This window comes from Crocuta crocuta, unplaced genomic scaffold, assembly GCF_008692635.1.
Source record: "Crocuta crocuta isolate KB4526 unplaced genomic scaffold, BGI_CrCroc_1.0 scaffold193, whole genome shotgun sequence".
In the NCBI taxonomy this organism is placed as follows: Eukaryota; Metazoa; Chordata; class Mammalia; order Carnivora; family Hyaenidae; genus Crocuta; species Crocuta crocuta.
Window position 1 is genome coordinate 427,044 of NW_027529624.1, and position 16,276 is coordinate 443,319.

Sequence of the window (16,276 nt, forward strand, 5' to 3'; positions counted from 1 at the left end):
GGGAATGTATCTCTGTCTTAAGACCCTACAACCTAAGCTAGAGTAGCGTCATCACACTATCATATCACAAAAATGCAATCACAGGCTAAAAATCTCAAAAATTCACCTGTTTCAACCGCCTACCTTAAGGTAACATATTCCTCAACTCCCGAAGCTAAAATATATATTTTTAGAATGAGAAAAAAAAATTCTTGCAGCTGTTGATTCTCTCCTCACATTTCCTTTATTATTCTCTTCATACTTTTCCTTCAACCTAAACAGACAGAAACCAATGAAGAAACAGAGGCAGAACAGTCATGTAGAAAAAATAAAGAGATCCTTACTTTCCATTTGAAAACTGGTGGATTTAAATCTTGAGGAGTGAGATTTGCTCATTTTAGCCACTCTGACTGGTGTGAGGTGGTATCTCAGTGTCGTTTTGATTTGTATTTCCCTGATGAGGAGGGATGCTGAGCATCATTTCATGTGTCTGTTGGCCATCTGGATGTCCTCTTTGGAGAAGTGTCTGTTCATATCTTCTGCCCATTTCTTTACTGGGTTGTTTGTTTTTTGGGTGTGGAGTTTGGTGATTTCCTTATAGATTTTGGATATTAACCCTTTATCTGATATGCCATTTGCAACTATCTTTTCCTGTTCCGTTGGTTGCCTATTACTTTTGTGGATTGTTTCCTTTGCCGTGAAGAAGCTTTTAATCTTGATGAGGTCCCAATAGTTTATTTTTGCTCCTGATTCCCTTGCTTTTGGGGATGTGTCAAGTAAGAANAGACTGATGGGGGGGAGGGGGGAGATGGGCATGGAGGAGGGCACTTGTGGGGATGAGCACTGGGTGTTATATGGAAACCAACTTGACAATAAACTATTTGTAAAAAAAAAAAAAAAATCTTGAGGAGTGAGAAAAGAATGGGAATGAGGTCAGGCAACCTGTTACAATCCCCTAATTGCTTAGCTCTTTCCTTTGAGATCCCATCTGGGAATAGGATTTGAGTTGGTGTTGCAATAAAAATAACACATAACCACACCATTTAATAAGGCCTACTATGTGCCACTCATTTAAACATTATTACTACTATACAATGAAGAATCATTATCCTCATTTTGCAGGCAAGAACAGTAAGACCCCTAAGGAACTGAGTAACCTGCCTAGGGCTAAGCCAGTTAACTCTCTCAATTATTGTGTGGTTATCCTGGGATTCCAGTTTTGGGTGTGTGGCCACCACATGGCTATATTCTTTCTTACGGAGAAGAATGGCTGCAAGCAATGACCAGGGTATCAGAATCATGGCAGGGACTCTTGATGCTAGATTCCATAGGTCTTGATCCCCTCACTGATCCCCTAAGAGACTCATTACTCCAGCAATCCACAGCTACTGATGATGAGGATATTAAAATAGTAAGACAATAATAGTCCCTTACACAGATTATCTCATTTCATCCTTATAACAGTCCACAAGGTGGGTATATTCTTGGCCACTTTTTACAGAAGAGAAAATACAGTCCCTGAGAGGTTACGGTGCCTAAGCTGCCACAGGTGTAAGTGGTGAATACCAGAGCCCAGGTCCTCGCCCACTATGCTCCCGAGCACCAGGTGAATGAAATGTATCAGATCTCTCAAGTCTGTTGTGAGGGGAACATATTTTGAAAATTATCATTTTATAAAACAAAACGAACTCGTCAGTCCAGTCTTCAAGATCATTCATGATCTTGCCACAGTCTGTAATTTTCAACCTTATTTTCCATTACTTCTTTACATAAGCCCCTATGCTCCATAAATTTTCTTACTATTTTCTGTAAATGTCCCAACTTTTCTCATTTACCTAACACTACTTCCTTTTGCTGAAATGGCATTTTCTATGGATTCCACAAAACAAAATTATATCCATTATAAATCTTCCTTCCCACGGAAGGAAAAACTCTCACTACTGAACTTCCATAGCACTTTGTGCTTCTCTCAGGACATACTTGTTTTCTTGACTGGATGCCTACCTGACTTCAGTAGACAAAGGTTCTGTGTAAACTCTGTCCAATGAATGCCCTTTTGAAGCAAAATTCCAGGCTGGAAGAAATATGAAGATGGAACAAAACAGAGACAAAAGACAGCTTTAAGTTCAGAAATTGCCCTTCTAAGAACCACAAACCTCCAAGGCACAACGAAGTGTCAAAATTATTCCTGTAAAACATAGTGGTTAGGAGTGTAGACTATAGACTCCATGTTGCTGTGTGGACTCGGACCAGTCAGTCAACTTCTCTCTCCGTCATTTGTCGCATCCGTGAACAGGAACAGCATAGCTTAGCTCACGGAGTTGCAGTGAGTACTCAGCAAGTTCATATATGTAAAGTGCCTAACTGCGGATGGCCCATAATAAATGCAATACACCATTTGCTAGCATCATTTCTGAAACTTTTATATATATTGAAAAAGTGGCTGAGATTACCAGATCCCAAGAAGGGAACTGTCAGAGATGGGAAACTTTCAGAATATACAATTTAGGTGATAATGTGATAAACTGGCTTATATATATAAAAAGACCATTAGTCTCTTCCTCTTACAAAATCAAGAAGAAATATAACTGAACACTATAATATAAGTCAAATTATGGCAGAAAGAGATGAACACAGACTTTTGGGCAAAAAAAAAACCCACTAAAAATTAGCTATTTTTTAAGAAAAAATTAGCTACTCAGACTTGGAATACAATTTTTCAGGAAAACACATTTTTTTTGTATTGTGTCGGTTCTCTGGCTAACCCATAAAAGCCAATTTAACTTAATATTATTTTAGCAGTAATTACTGATTTTCATATTAATAGACTGTTGTAGTTAGCAGATTATTTTAATATTAGCATCTACATTACTAAGTATGTACAACAATGCTTTGTAACAAATCATCTTTACTGTAGAAGTGGGAATTCACAAAATCAAACAGCATGAATGCAGGAAGGGATCTGACAGATAGCTAACGTCACTGTGCTTCTTCATCTGCCCAGGAGAGACGGTCATTCTAATTATCAATTGCTCCCTTTCACTCTCCAAAGTATGTTGGTTTGGACTAAAATTAAACGGTTACTTTAGTGTTAGTATCTTCACTGTTATGTTACATGAGAAAAAACTAAGCCACAAAGCAGTGCTGTGACTTAGCCAAAGTTACAGTACTGGAAGGGACCAGAAACACTTACTCCAGGGTGTCTGGGTGGCTCAGTCAGTTAACTGGCCCATCCAACTCTCAGTTTTGGCTCAGGTCATGGTCTCACAGTTTATGAGTTTGAGGCTTGCGTCGGGCTTCGTGCTGACAGTGCGGAGCCTGCTTGGGATTCTTTCCCTCTCTTGCCCCTCCCTCTCTCTCTCTCAAAATATAATAAACTTAAAAAAAAAAAAGAAATACATATTCCTAGTCCAGAAGTCTTCCTGTCACACTGTACACACTTAGCAGCAACAGGATAATGGTGACGAATACGACGGGCAGGATTCGGGCACGTGAATAAAGCTCTCCCCATCCCAGAGGGACTTTACAGCGTCACGAGCTGAGGATGGAGAGGTTTCGGGATCTGTGCTTGTGCGCCCTAGCCTGGCTTACTGCCCTTTTCGCTGTACCCCTTGTGGCTTCTTATCTCCCCATCCCTGCTACTGATACGGGAAAGATCGTGGGGGAACAAGAATTTAGTTTTGCACATGTCACAGTTGAGATATCTTTCAACATTTCACTGGAGATACAGAAAAGGAGTCCAGACTGGAAATATCAATATGAGGGCAAGCAATGCAAGGGTGCTATCTGAAGCTTGGGGCACGCGTCAGAGGAGCGAGACGAGAATTCTGTCGTAAAGAACAGGTGTCAAAAGGAAGGTGAATGGTGAAGAGGTTATTAAAAGCCTCCGGGCATTGAAGAACCAGCTCCAATAATGAGAGGAAGGAAAAAAGATGCCTCTGACAATAATGATGATATACTGCAGCCACTACCATTATTGGAAACTTACTATGTCCCAGGAATTCCACCAAGTAATTTATATACATTAGCTTAGTCTTCATTATTGTTCTCTGAGTTAGGGGGAAAAAAACAAGGCCAGGGAGGTTACAAAACTTTATTAAAGTTACAAAATAAGTAACAGAGCAGAAATTCTGACTCATCACTGACTCTAAACAGCTCCAGTCTCTCTACAGTATTCCTCACATTGGGATCTTATCTTCCCTCTTTTTTCCTTTATCCTTTGTATGTGATGTATGTGATGACAGACAGCCTGGCTTATAAATATTTTCCTTCTGTGAAAACATGAATTTTATGTCTTGATATTTAAAATGACGCTAAATCCCATGAGCATGACTTCAGAACTAAGATGCTTCTTTTAGTAAGTATATAGTTCATATTTCTGTCCCAAGCATATTCTACTAGATAAGAAATGGAAGATGCTTGTTCTTAATTTATACTATTTGCTTTGTGGCCATACTCATATTACAAAACATATGTTTCAAAATGACCATGAGCTAAAAACAAAAACAAACAAAAACCCCAAATGACTGCGAACTATTATTTATAAGATAGAACACTTATTAGGAAATTAATTAATCAATATCCTAATTATAAAGTTTATTATGAGGGGCCTACATTTGTTCATTTAAGGTGGGCTTGGGATTTGCTGAGAACAATTTTCTTGAGAATATGAATCCATGTAATTTGTACATAAGTGTAAAATTCAAAATCAAATACTGTCTACGGAAAGGTAGTAATAAAAACTAAGAAGGGGTGCCTGGATGGCTTGGTAAAAGGAGCATAGGGCTCTTGATCTCAGGATTGTGAGTTCAAGCTCCACACTGGATGTAGAGATTGCTTAAAAAAAAAAGCAAAAACAAAAAACAACTAAGGAGACTCTGGTTTTTAAAATCATACTAATAAGTATAAGAATTACTATTTTGCTAAGAATAATTTCTTATTTATTGATACTAATTGAAGTTTCTCATCAGCTACAATATGTACTCTGATTCTCCTCTTCAAAAAGCAAATCTAAGCGGCACCTGGCTTGTTCAGTCAGTGGAGCATGTGACTTTTGATCTTAGGATTGTGGGTTCAAGCCCCACATCAGATGTAAAGATTGCTTAAAAATAAAATCTTAGAAAGAAAAATCTACTGAAGCACTTTTAAAGAATGAAAACCAGGCATTGGCAAAAAGTTTGATTCTGAAATTAAAGAGGAAAGACTATTATCATATGGAAGGAAGTCAGGCTTTTCTCTGTTTCATGCATTTCAGTCCACTCTCCCACAGCTGAGAAAAGATGGTAAAGGCCAGGGTCAATGTCTTCTTTCTTTTGTAGTGCTTGGAAGACTACATGTATTATGGATTTGGTATAATCCTAGTATGTATAACTCTAAATTTTACATATTGGGAAATTGCTGTCATCACACTGTTTAATGGAAATATTTTGCCTTTCCCATATGCAAAGACAGATACAGCCAGGAGCAAAGGTTTTCTACAACCAACTTTCACAATGAATTTCTCATAGAATGAGGTGCTGCTGAAATTTTAGTAGAGTTCTTAATAACCTAATTTTCTGCATGAAACAATCAGTGCCTAAAATAGGGAATTAAAAATTTCAGTTAGAAATGGCTTGGATTTAGAGCACCTGGGGGCTCAGTCAGTTAAGCATCCAACTTGGATTTCAGCTCAGGTCATGATCTCATGGTTTGTGAGACTGAGCCTCGCATCAGGCTCTGTGCTGATGGCGTAAAGCCTGCTTGCAATTCTCTCCCTCCCCCTCTCTCTGCCTCTCCCCTGCTCACATTCTCTTTCTTTCTCTCTCAAATATTTTTTTAAATTATAAAAAATGGTTTTGATTCATAATTTATCAATTATATTAGCAAGCACTTTGTTGGAATTCAATAGGTATCTAGAAAATAAAAGTGTTTTTTCCCATTAAAATATTTTATAGCAAAAAAAATGTTAATATATTCTTTATGTGCTTATCTTTTTGCCTCTTGTAGAGCATGTCATCCAAGCTTTATGCTTTTGTCTTTTCACAAAGGAAGCACAGTTAGGATTTCAAACACAAAGGGAAACTAGTAAAGACTTTAAATAGGGAAACGAGCCACAATGTATTCTGTCCTTTCTTTGCTCAAGAAATTGTCAGTCTGCTTGTTTGATTGATAGTTACTTTTGTGCCTTCTTAGGTTTATTATGTTGTCAAAATACCACATCTTTGAAAGAGACTGCAGAGAATAAGGCAAACAAACGAATTAGAGACAGAAAATCCTGAGGAAGGCATCAGGGTTCCCTTCGATGTGTCTTAGAAGGAACGCTGGAAAGGTTCATCACAGCCCAGAATTCCATATTATGCTTTTGATTTCACAAATTCACAAGCTTTGAGCAGTTAATGGAGCATCTGAATAAGTAAGACGTGAAGCTGAGGAAATCACTGCTCAGGGAGAAAGACCCCAATCATCTCCAAGTTTATAGAAGAAAGTGTATTCTGGTTCTACAAAATCAGAGCTGTGGGTTCAATGGGCTAATGTGACACAGATGACAAATTAGGCTCTAAAGCCCAAAACTACCTCCTTAGCCACAGCTGGCAGTCTTGTAAATGTTGGCTGATGGCGAGAAGTTGTAACAAGTAGTACACAATGGTCAGCTTGGTGCCAACCCATCCTACTGCTGAAGAAAACTCGAAATGCAGTATGGCCACTGTTGTACCAAATACAAATGCCTTTCACACATTACTCTGGCCTTGACATAGTCCAACTACTCCTTGGGCCCTGGGCAAGAACACAAGTAAGCATATGATCCATCACAGCTACTGACTGGTTGGGTGGTCTTACTGCACCAGGTTCCTTCTAATTGTTAGGTTCCTTCTAATTGCAAGACACATAATAAATACCTAAATAAAGTAATTTGTGTAAGTAGATTTTTAAATTTAAAGAATAGTTTTGGGGCACCTGGGTGGCCCAGTCAGTTAAGCGTCTGACCCTTGGTTTCAGTTCAGGTTATGATCTCATAGTTTGTGAGTTCAAGCCCTGAATCAGGGTCCATGCTGACAGTGTGGAGCCAGGTGGGGATTCTCTCTCTCTCCCTTCTCTCTTCTCCTCCCCTGTTTGTGCATTCTCTCTCTCAAAAAATAAATAAACCTTAAAAAATTTAAAAGATAAAGAATAATTTCAAAATGTGTAGTTAGTGTGTGCCAAAGGCAAAATAAGATACAAGATACTTAACCATTCCAAGTCCCAAACAATTTCAAATTCAAGTTGACCTTTTTACTTTTCACTTGATATGGGAAATGGTTACAGGACCAAAATTAGAAAGCTAATATGCTATGAAAAAACTCTTGTGTTAACATCTAAAACTAAACCCTAACTTTTTTAGAACTCTTTATTATGAAAAAGTTCAAATACACAGAAGAGAACAGTATAATTTAATCTACACCACTCTCACAGACCATCACTTGGCTTTATCAATGATCAACTCATAACCAATTCTGCTGTATCTATCTACCCCTACCTTTTGCTTTCTCTAGATACCAAGTCATTGCATCTCTAAACATGTCGGTAAAACCTAATAATTCTATCTGAACACTGATGGAAATTTAGGGCGTTTTGTGTTTTATTTTTCATTACCTCTTATTTTCAATACTCATGTCATTGAAAGAGAGAAAGCTGGTATTTACTGAAACCAAGGAGAAGCAAATTTAGATGTTTCAGTTTTTCTGGCATTCCTGGGACTTAAATACAGTTGTAAACTTTTCTCCTCCCTCCAGTGAAGAAAGAGACAGAGTTATGAAGATATAGTCATCCTGTTTAACAAACATGAACTGAACACCAGGGATGGGGATGGGTAAAAGGAGTAAAAATGAATAAGCCAAAGACCCGTTCTCTAGAAGGTGCGAGGCAAGCATAAATAGATGATGTCAATATAATGTGTTAGAGCTAGGATAATGATATCCACAGGATACTATGGGAACAGAATAAGGGCACTCAGACCAGATTGGGGATTCAAGCAAGGCTTCCAGGAGGAGATGATACCTGAGTAAATACAAAAATACTGCAAATGGTTGTTACCATGTCATTATAATAAGACCAATATGAAGTTTCTTTCAGATTTCCTTCATTTAATTGGTTTGGAAATTAGATGGTAACGGGGTGGTGGGGGAGGTTCATCAGAACATTAGGAAGAAAGCAAAACACCAGGAATTCAAAAACAACTACTATATAATTCTTATGGGGAATACCATAGGGAAAGGGCTTGGTCTCTAGTCTCAAGAACGTAGGAATATAGATGGGAAGAAATTAAACATGCATCAGAAAACCTTACTATAGAATATTCAATAAAAATATATACTCCAGGGATGGGAAGAATGAACTAAAATATTTGAATAAGAGCTGAGACTTAAACCAAGGTTTTGAATATAAATTTAACCCAGATCAAAAAAGGGAAGCCAATCAAGTAAAGAAGAGTAAAAGGTAAGTCTTAAGTGGTCAAGGAGGCTTTGTCTTTATAAAGTATTTCTTGGGATGCTTGGGCAGTTCAGTCAGTTGGGAGTCTGACTTTGGCTCAGGTCATGATCTCGCAGTTCACAAGTTTGAGCCCTGCATTGGACTCTGTGCTGACAGCTCAGAGCCTGGAACCTGGTTCAAATTCTGTGTCTACCTCTCTCTCTGTCTCTCCCCTGATAGCACTCTGTCTCTTCTCTCAGAAATAAACATTTTTAAAAATTTAAAAATAAAAAAGATAAAGTATTTCTTTATTCTGTCCATCTTTGAACTGATTAAAGCAGGCAAGGGAAGGTCTTATATCTAAACCTCAGTTTCCAAGGAGGTGTGTACATATATGTATTTACATGCGTGTCACGTATGTTGGCATCAAAACATGAAGATTTGATTTGAGCATTTACATGACTCTAAGCTATTCCACTCAAGTAATATGCAAGGGGGCACCTGGGTGGCTCAGTGGGTTAAGTGTCCGACTTAGGCTCAGGTCATGATCTCATGGTTCATGAGTTCAAGCTGCGCACTGGGCTCTCTGCTATCAGCATGGAGTCCACTTGGGATCCTCTGTCTCCCTCTCTCTGCCCCTCCCCTGTTCTCTCTCTCTCTCTCTTTCTCTCTTTCTCTGTCTGCTCCTCCTCTGCTTGTTCTGTCTCTCTGTGTCTCCCAAAATAAATAAGCTTAAAAAAAATCTACTCTGGCAGATATCTGATTCTTGGGGAAGAAGAAAAAACTAAAACCCATAAAAATGAAAGTTGTGAAAGATATATAAGAAAAGCCAATCAATATTCTAAGATTATAAAAAAACATTTTCTGATTGTCATCTGAGATGAATGCCTCACCACTTATAATTCCATTTTTAATAACGAGCACCAGCAAACACTTAAATAGCATCTGTTATGTTATAAGCTTCATATAATTAACTCATTTAATCTTCAAAATGAGTTTGGGGTAGATACTCCTATTCTTCCCATGTTACAGAGGAGGTAACTGAGATTCAGAGAAATGAATATTACTCTTTCCTCCAGTTTTCCACACTTTACTTGTCAGAATGTAAGTAGAGGTTAAAAAAAGACATGTAGGATTTCTCTGAGTACAGGCTGAAATCTAATATTTTTATAAGTTGAGAAACATTACTTTTTTCCTTCATTGACTCAGGTGAAATGATGCATGATAGTATGTTGGCACAGAGCCATACGTAAATGTAAAATCAATCCATGAGGCTAAGAGGTAGAGTTGCAGATATAAACGTGCTCTAAAAATGGCATGTTTATCAATAGACCAAAGAACAATCTCTGAATATTTTCCCACTGGATTGAAGAATGCATCTTTTTCATAAGACTTACACAGAGATAAATGACCGTATTGTTCACAGCGATAAAGGTAGCTAGCAGTAAAAAAGCATTTGAAAAAGCTCTGTCCCTACTGAGCAGTAGAAAAATATTACTCCCCAGGTAGAGTTAGTTGTTTTTCTTCCAAACTCTGCAAGCACTTTCTATGTAGCTTTCCTTAGCATTTGTATATTAGATCACAACATAATTATTTGTGCCTGCAATGCAGACCATGAGTTCTGGAGGATAGGGGGTGAATTTATTCATCCTGGGATTTAAAACTCATCTCTGCATCTAGTAGAAAAAAGGTTTATTGGATGAATAAATGAATGAATGATTCGAGAAGTGATTTTTAATAAACTCTCAGGCACTACACAGCATTACAGAAAAGGTTTAAATATCAATGAAGTCATATGGGTGTTTGTGATTTTAACAACAGATTCAAGTCCCCCTTGCCTGGTATTTAAGGCCTTTCCAAACCAGCCCTAATCTACTTTCTCAACCTTATCTACTCCCTCTTCCTAGTTGTATCCTACGCATAAATTACTTTCTGTCTCTCTCTTTTTAATGTTTATTTATGTATTTTTGAGAGACTGAGATAGAGTGAGTGGGGGAGGTACACAGAGAGGGAGACAAAATTCCAAGCAGGCTGCACGCTGCCAGTGCAGAACCGGATGTGGGGCTCGAACTCATGAATTACAAGATTATGACCTGAGCTGGAACCAAGAGTCAGACGCTTGACCAGCTGAGCCACCCAGGCGCCCCAAGAATTACTTTCTCGTTCTGACACAAGCTCTGTGCTTTCTCATCTCTACACTCTAATTCGGTAATCTCCAAAAGCTTTAAATTATTTAGCTATAGTATAAAATACCTGAGCATGCTTATTTAACACTGTGCTAATACATTGTGTTTATAATAAAACAATCATAAAAACAGATGAAAACGGACATTTTAAGCAAATGAGGAAAGATATAATACAAGTTTTAATTTTTTCATCCTGGACACGATGGATTGATCTGGATGTACTTCACTTTGAAAATCACTGATTTACATGAGAAGAACAAATCTTGTAGAGCTTTTATTGAAAATTAAGTGAATCAACACATGTAATACACTTAGAACAGTACTGGTCACAAAGGCCCAGTGTATATGTTATCTCTTCCAAGAATTATTTGAATGCACTTCTTATGAGGTTAGGATTTCTCACTGTAGGAGGCACTAACCCTACAGAGTTTGGCAAAAAGCTGAGCCTTAGAAGCCAAAATAAAGTAGAAACAGTTGGAAAGGTTGTGTTTATGGAAAATGATGCAAAGGAAAAAAGAGGTAATTATTAACCTCAAGAAAAATAAAGTACACAAAAAGCAAATATAATCATACTATATTATCTGTCTCTATAGTACATGATGTTTACATAGGCCTAATCAGACAAACACTGACTGCAAATTTAGCAAAAACTTGTGATATAACTAAATGGAAAAGATGGGGTTTTAACATAGCCCCTCAAATCCTCAGTTTTTATTAGCAAGTCTAAAGTTTAGGAATGTTACTTTAAAACTTGCAGATACCTATCAGAAGAAACAGCTAAAATATTTCAGTGATTATCTCTGAAGAATGTGATTGGAAAGCTAGAACACTTTGGTACTATTTAATTTTTAAATTTTGTGCATGTATATCAATCATAGATTTTGAAAATGAAGTCAATTTTCTTAGATTTTAAAATTAATAACCTCCCACATAAAGATGGCAAGCTGAATGTATACGTTCAACTCTACCCTCTACAGAAACCTCAGTGACACAACAGAGAAAAAATGTAGAAAGGTACAGAGAGATCCCAGAAAGAAGACGGGGGGAAAAAGATAAAGAAATAGAGAATAAGAAAAGATCAGGGGTACTGGGTGGTTCAGTTGGTTGAATGTCCAACTTGGGCTCAGGTCATGATCTTCCAGTCTGGGAGTTCAAGCCCCAATTCAGGCTCTGTGCTGACAGCTTAGAGCCCTAGAGCCTCCTTCAGATTCTGTGTCTCCCTCTCTGTGCCCCTTCTCCAGCTCATACTCTGTCTCTGTCTCTCTCAAAAATAAACGTTAAAAAAAAAGAAAAAAAAGAAGAAATGATTGGAAATTTAATGCAAGTGTTTTAGGAATCAAATCATAAGACTCCAGGAAGAGGGGTGCCTGGGTGGCTCAGTCGGTTAAGCATCTGGCTTTGGTTCAGGTCATGATCTCACGGTTTGTGCGTTCAAGCCCTGTGTCAGGCTCTGTGCTGACAGCTCAGGGCCTGGAGCCTGTTTCAGANAAACATTAAAAAAAATTTTTTTAAATGACTCCAGGAAGAGAGAATGGAGAAAATGATGAAAAAAAATCAAATAAATAATTCATAAATTTTTCCTAGAACTAATGCACATAAACTTTTAGACTGAAAGGGTCAAACAATGTCCAACAAAATGGACAAAGTACATCCAAACCAGGGCATATCAATGTGAAATTTAAAAGCAAGAGGAAAAAAAGAGAAGATCTTGCAAGCTTCTAGGGAGATAAAAAGAAGTTATGTACAATGAGATCAGCAGTGAGAAGAGCACCTGTTGTTCTTCTCATGGTAACAGAAGTTAAAAGGCACCAAAGTAAAGCCTTTAAAATTCTAAAAGAAACAATTGTATAGCCAGTCAACCTATTTATGGAAAAGTATTTTACAAACTGCAAAGGTTCTTATGCACTCTCGGGCATCTATCAGAAGATGCGCTCATACAACATACAACAAAATAAGGGAAATTCGCGGAATTCAGGAAACAGGAAATCCGAAGGTTCTATTTATCAGGTCATATTAAAAGCGATCATGAGCTTACTGGTTTTAGGAAGATGAAATCCATATGAAGGCTTTCAGTTGCTTTTTGAAATGTTAACATATTTCATATGCTTTCAGATTTGCATAGCTATGCTTTTACAGCAGTCTGAGCATAAAAGAGATTACAAGAGCTTTCGACTCTTACCTGTAGCACAGCAGCAAATAAGTACACTACTATGAAGATGACAGTTAAGGAAGTGTGACCACTTTTCATCAAATGAATAGTGTAGAGGAAAATTAAATGTCCGGGAATGACTAGAAGCAGTAGAACTTGAGCAGACTTATTATTCACTCCTATAACAGAAAATGTACAAGTTCAAACAAAATCGTATTTTGGTTAATAATAGGTCAGTTATTAAAATTTAAGGATTAATTTCTACTTACTATACTGAAAAGCACGGCATAAAATTCCATTGCTGGGGCACCTGGCTGGCTCAGTCGGTTAAGTGTCAGCTCTTGATTTCGGCTCAGGTCATGATCTCACAGTGGGACATGATATCGAGCCCCATGTCACCATTCACCTACCCTCGCTCCCCCCCTTCCCCACTGGGCATGGAGTCTCTTTGAGAGTCTCTCTCTCCCTGTCCCACTGCCCTTTCCCTGACTTCAAGCACCCATATGCACATGCAGGCACCCTGGCTCTCAAAATATAAAAAATAAAAAATTCTGTTGCTAACAACACATTTCAACTTTTCACAATTCACTTAATTCTTTGAAATTCTTACTGTCTGTTATAGGCTAATTAAATGACAGGAAATTGATAAAAACTTGCTATGAAGAACACGGGTCAGATTTTAAGGTCTATCATAGTAATGAAGGGAAGGCAAAAGAAAACACATAAAGTTCCTAAAGCTAAGGAATATTTTATTTTTTTAACGTTTATTTATTTTGAGAGAGAGTGAGTGAGCAAGCAGAGGAGATACGGAGAGAGGGAGAGAGAGAGAGATTCCCAAACAGACTCTGAACTTAAACCACAGAGCCTGATACAGGGCTCAAACCCGCAAACCATGAGATCATGACCTGGGCTGAAACCGAGTCAGATGCTTAACTGACAACAGTCACTCAGGCGCCCCAGGAATGTTTTAATTTTATTTTCCCTTTAGAGTTCTTCCACTGTTATCATTGAGCATTTCTCATCCTCACTCAAAAGTCAATCATAACCTTTATTTTCATCAAAAAAGAAGTGACAAGAATTGTGAAGTTTAATATCGTGGTCTTAGTTTTTTGTTACTCACTGCCCGAGTGACATAAACAGGGCACTGCTCTTTGTAAGAGAAGTTATCCCTCGCCTTCTCTTTGGGATCAAATGTTTACATTTAGAAAAGCCAAAAGGATTAATACAGTAAAGACAGTGTATCTGTCACTCTAGATCAGCTAGCTGTGCTTTTTTCTTGTGTGTTTAAGGTTCCTCTTTCTTGACTCATGAACAAGGTATCCCAGAGAAAAGAATGAAAGAGAAAAAGTATACAAAGCTCCTCAGCAGCTGCGGACTTGATACAAATAACTTTCTGTTCACTGAGACTTCATGAACATAGTCTTTTCTATTTAAAATCTATTCAAGTCTTAGGAAAAACACTGTAAAAAAAAAAAAAAGGCCATGCAAAACGCTGACAAAATATGTATTCAGCAACTGTTGCCTGCCTATATGCTCAGAGCAGAATTATTCCTGATATAAGATACGCAAAAATCCACAAGCACATACCTGGACCAAAAAAAGTTCTAAACGGGTAGTAACAACCTTTGGGTTCATCAGGCAGTTCCCCTGGAATGCTATGTAAATGGAGGTAGGTAGAAATCCTGCTAGCCTGAATGGCCACCAAATTACCACCGATGCCTGAAACAGAGGGAAAAACAAAGCAGTTATCCTCATATGTTAAACAACTCGCATGAATTCAACCAAAGGCAAGCTTTCTTTGTGTTCTATCCTAGGCCAATAAAAGAAACAAAAAAGAATTCTTCTGAAATGTTGATTTATTTAATATTGAGGTGGATATTCCAAAGGCATAAAGTCATTATTAGGAACGACTCTTGCAATATTTTTTCAAATCTGACTCATTGACCGAAAGCAGACCAGATGAAATAATTTTTTTTTTAAAAATTACTATTACGGCCAAGGTATAAATCTAGGTAGCGAGATATTTAATACTTATCTCCTTAATGAGAGGAAAAATAAGCTTGATTTAAAAAAAAAAAAAACAGACAAGATACTTTTTTGCTCAGGTGACTAAAGAAATTGGTATAAGAGACTGAAAAAATACTCCAGAAAGTTATCTTTTAACCTAGATTATTCACTCAAATACTTTACAGATCTGCCCTATAGGAAACTTTAAGCAATTTGTCTTGGAAAAGGGAACATAAATCCAGATGGAAATATGAAACTACACAAAGAAAAGAAGAGTGCTAGAAATGTAAAATATATCAGAAAATAGAAAAGGTATTTTTCTCATTTTTAATCTCTTCAAAGAACATCTGACCATTTAAAGCAAAAGTAATAACAATGTACATAAGGTTTATAACAAAGTAGAATATATGGCGAAAAGAATAGATAAGAAAGAATGAAAATCCAAGTATACTAATGTAAAGTTCTTTTTTATGTAAATGGCTAAATTATTATTTGAAAGCACACTGTGTTAAAGATACATATTATAAACCCTAGAGCAGTAGTTTGCAAAATATGGTCTAGGGTCTGAAGGAAGGTTAATTCTAGAAATTCTAACTCCTTGCTAGCACAAGTCCCAGAGGGAGAGATTCACATTACATATCAGCATGATAAAGATCTGTAAGAAATCCTGTAGTAAAGAAATCTATTTGACCTCATGCTTCCAAAACTGAATGGATAACAAAAACTCACTTTTCAAGTTATACTTATTAATACCTCCTAGAACTAGTATTATTGTGATATATGCGCACGCACGCACACACACACACACACTTTAAAGTTTATTCATTTATTTTGAAAGAGAGAAAGCATGAGTCAGGGAGGGTTAGAGAGGGAGAGAGAGAGAGAGATAATCCCAAGCAGGCTCAACATGGTCAGCATGGAGCCCAATATAGCACTCGAACCCACAAACTATGAGATCATGACCTGAGCTGAAGTCGGACGCTTAACCAACTGAGCCACCCAGGTACCCTTGAAATATATTTTATAAAATGCTACTCAATGCTGAGAGATGTTAGTGTTAAAAGATGTCCTAGGCAGAATATCAACAGTGATAGGCCTTACTTTAAGGAAAGTGTGTATTCTTGTATCTAATAAAACAGATAAATGAGCAATTATTTTGAGGGGGAAAAAAATCACAGGCTTTGGAATCAAGCAGATCTGATTTAAAAACTGAGTTACCACTAGATATGAGCTATTGGACAAATTACTTTCTTATTGGGAGGATTAAATGATATGAACATGCACAAAAGACCTGCAAGTTGTCGGTACACAGTAGGTACTCACTAGTTACCAAATGATGATGGTGATGATGATGATCATGATAAATAGGGGTCCTTTAAATAGTACATCCTCTAGCACATTTAAAATGAAATCAATTCTCAAAAGTTCCGCCTTTTTTGAGGACCATGGAATGAATCTTCTCTATCAATGTTTTTGACGAGTGGAATTTACCATAAAGTGAGCTCCCTGGGATATACAACTAAGAGATTTA

The 16,276-nt window shown here is 37.4% G+C and overlaps 1 protein-coding gene across 3 annotated transcripts in view; it reads right to left on the bottom strand.

The window, feature by feature from the left end:
- SLC41A2 (solute carrier family 41 member 2) overlaps positions 1–16,276 on the bottom strand; it is a 186,781-nt gene that overhangs the window by 93,977 nt on the left and 76,528 nt on the right. For all 3 annotated transcript variants that reach the window (XM_077761993.1, XM_077761992.1, XM_077761994.1), the window contains exons 9-10: positions 14,326–14,457; positions 12,769–12,917 (exon numbers count right to left, since the gene is read on the bottom strand). In XM_077761993.1, coding sequence (XP_077618119.1) covers positions 12,769–12,917; positions 14,326–14,457 — 281 coding nt within the window. The remainder of the gene's footprint in view (positions 1–12,768; positions 12,918–14,325; positions 14,458–16,276) is intronic.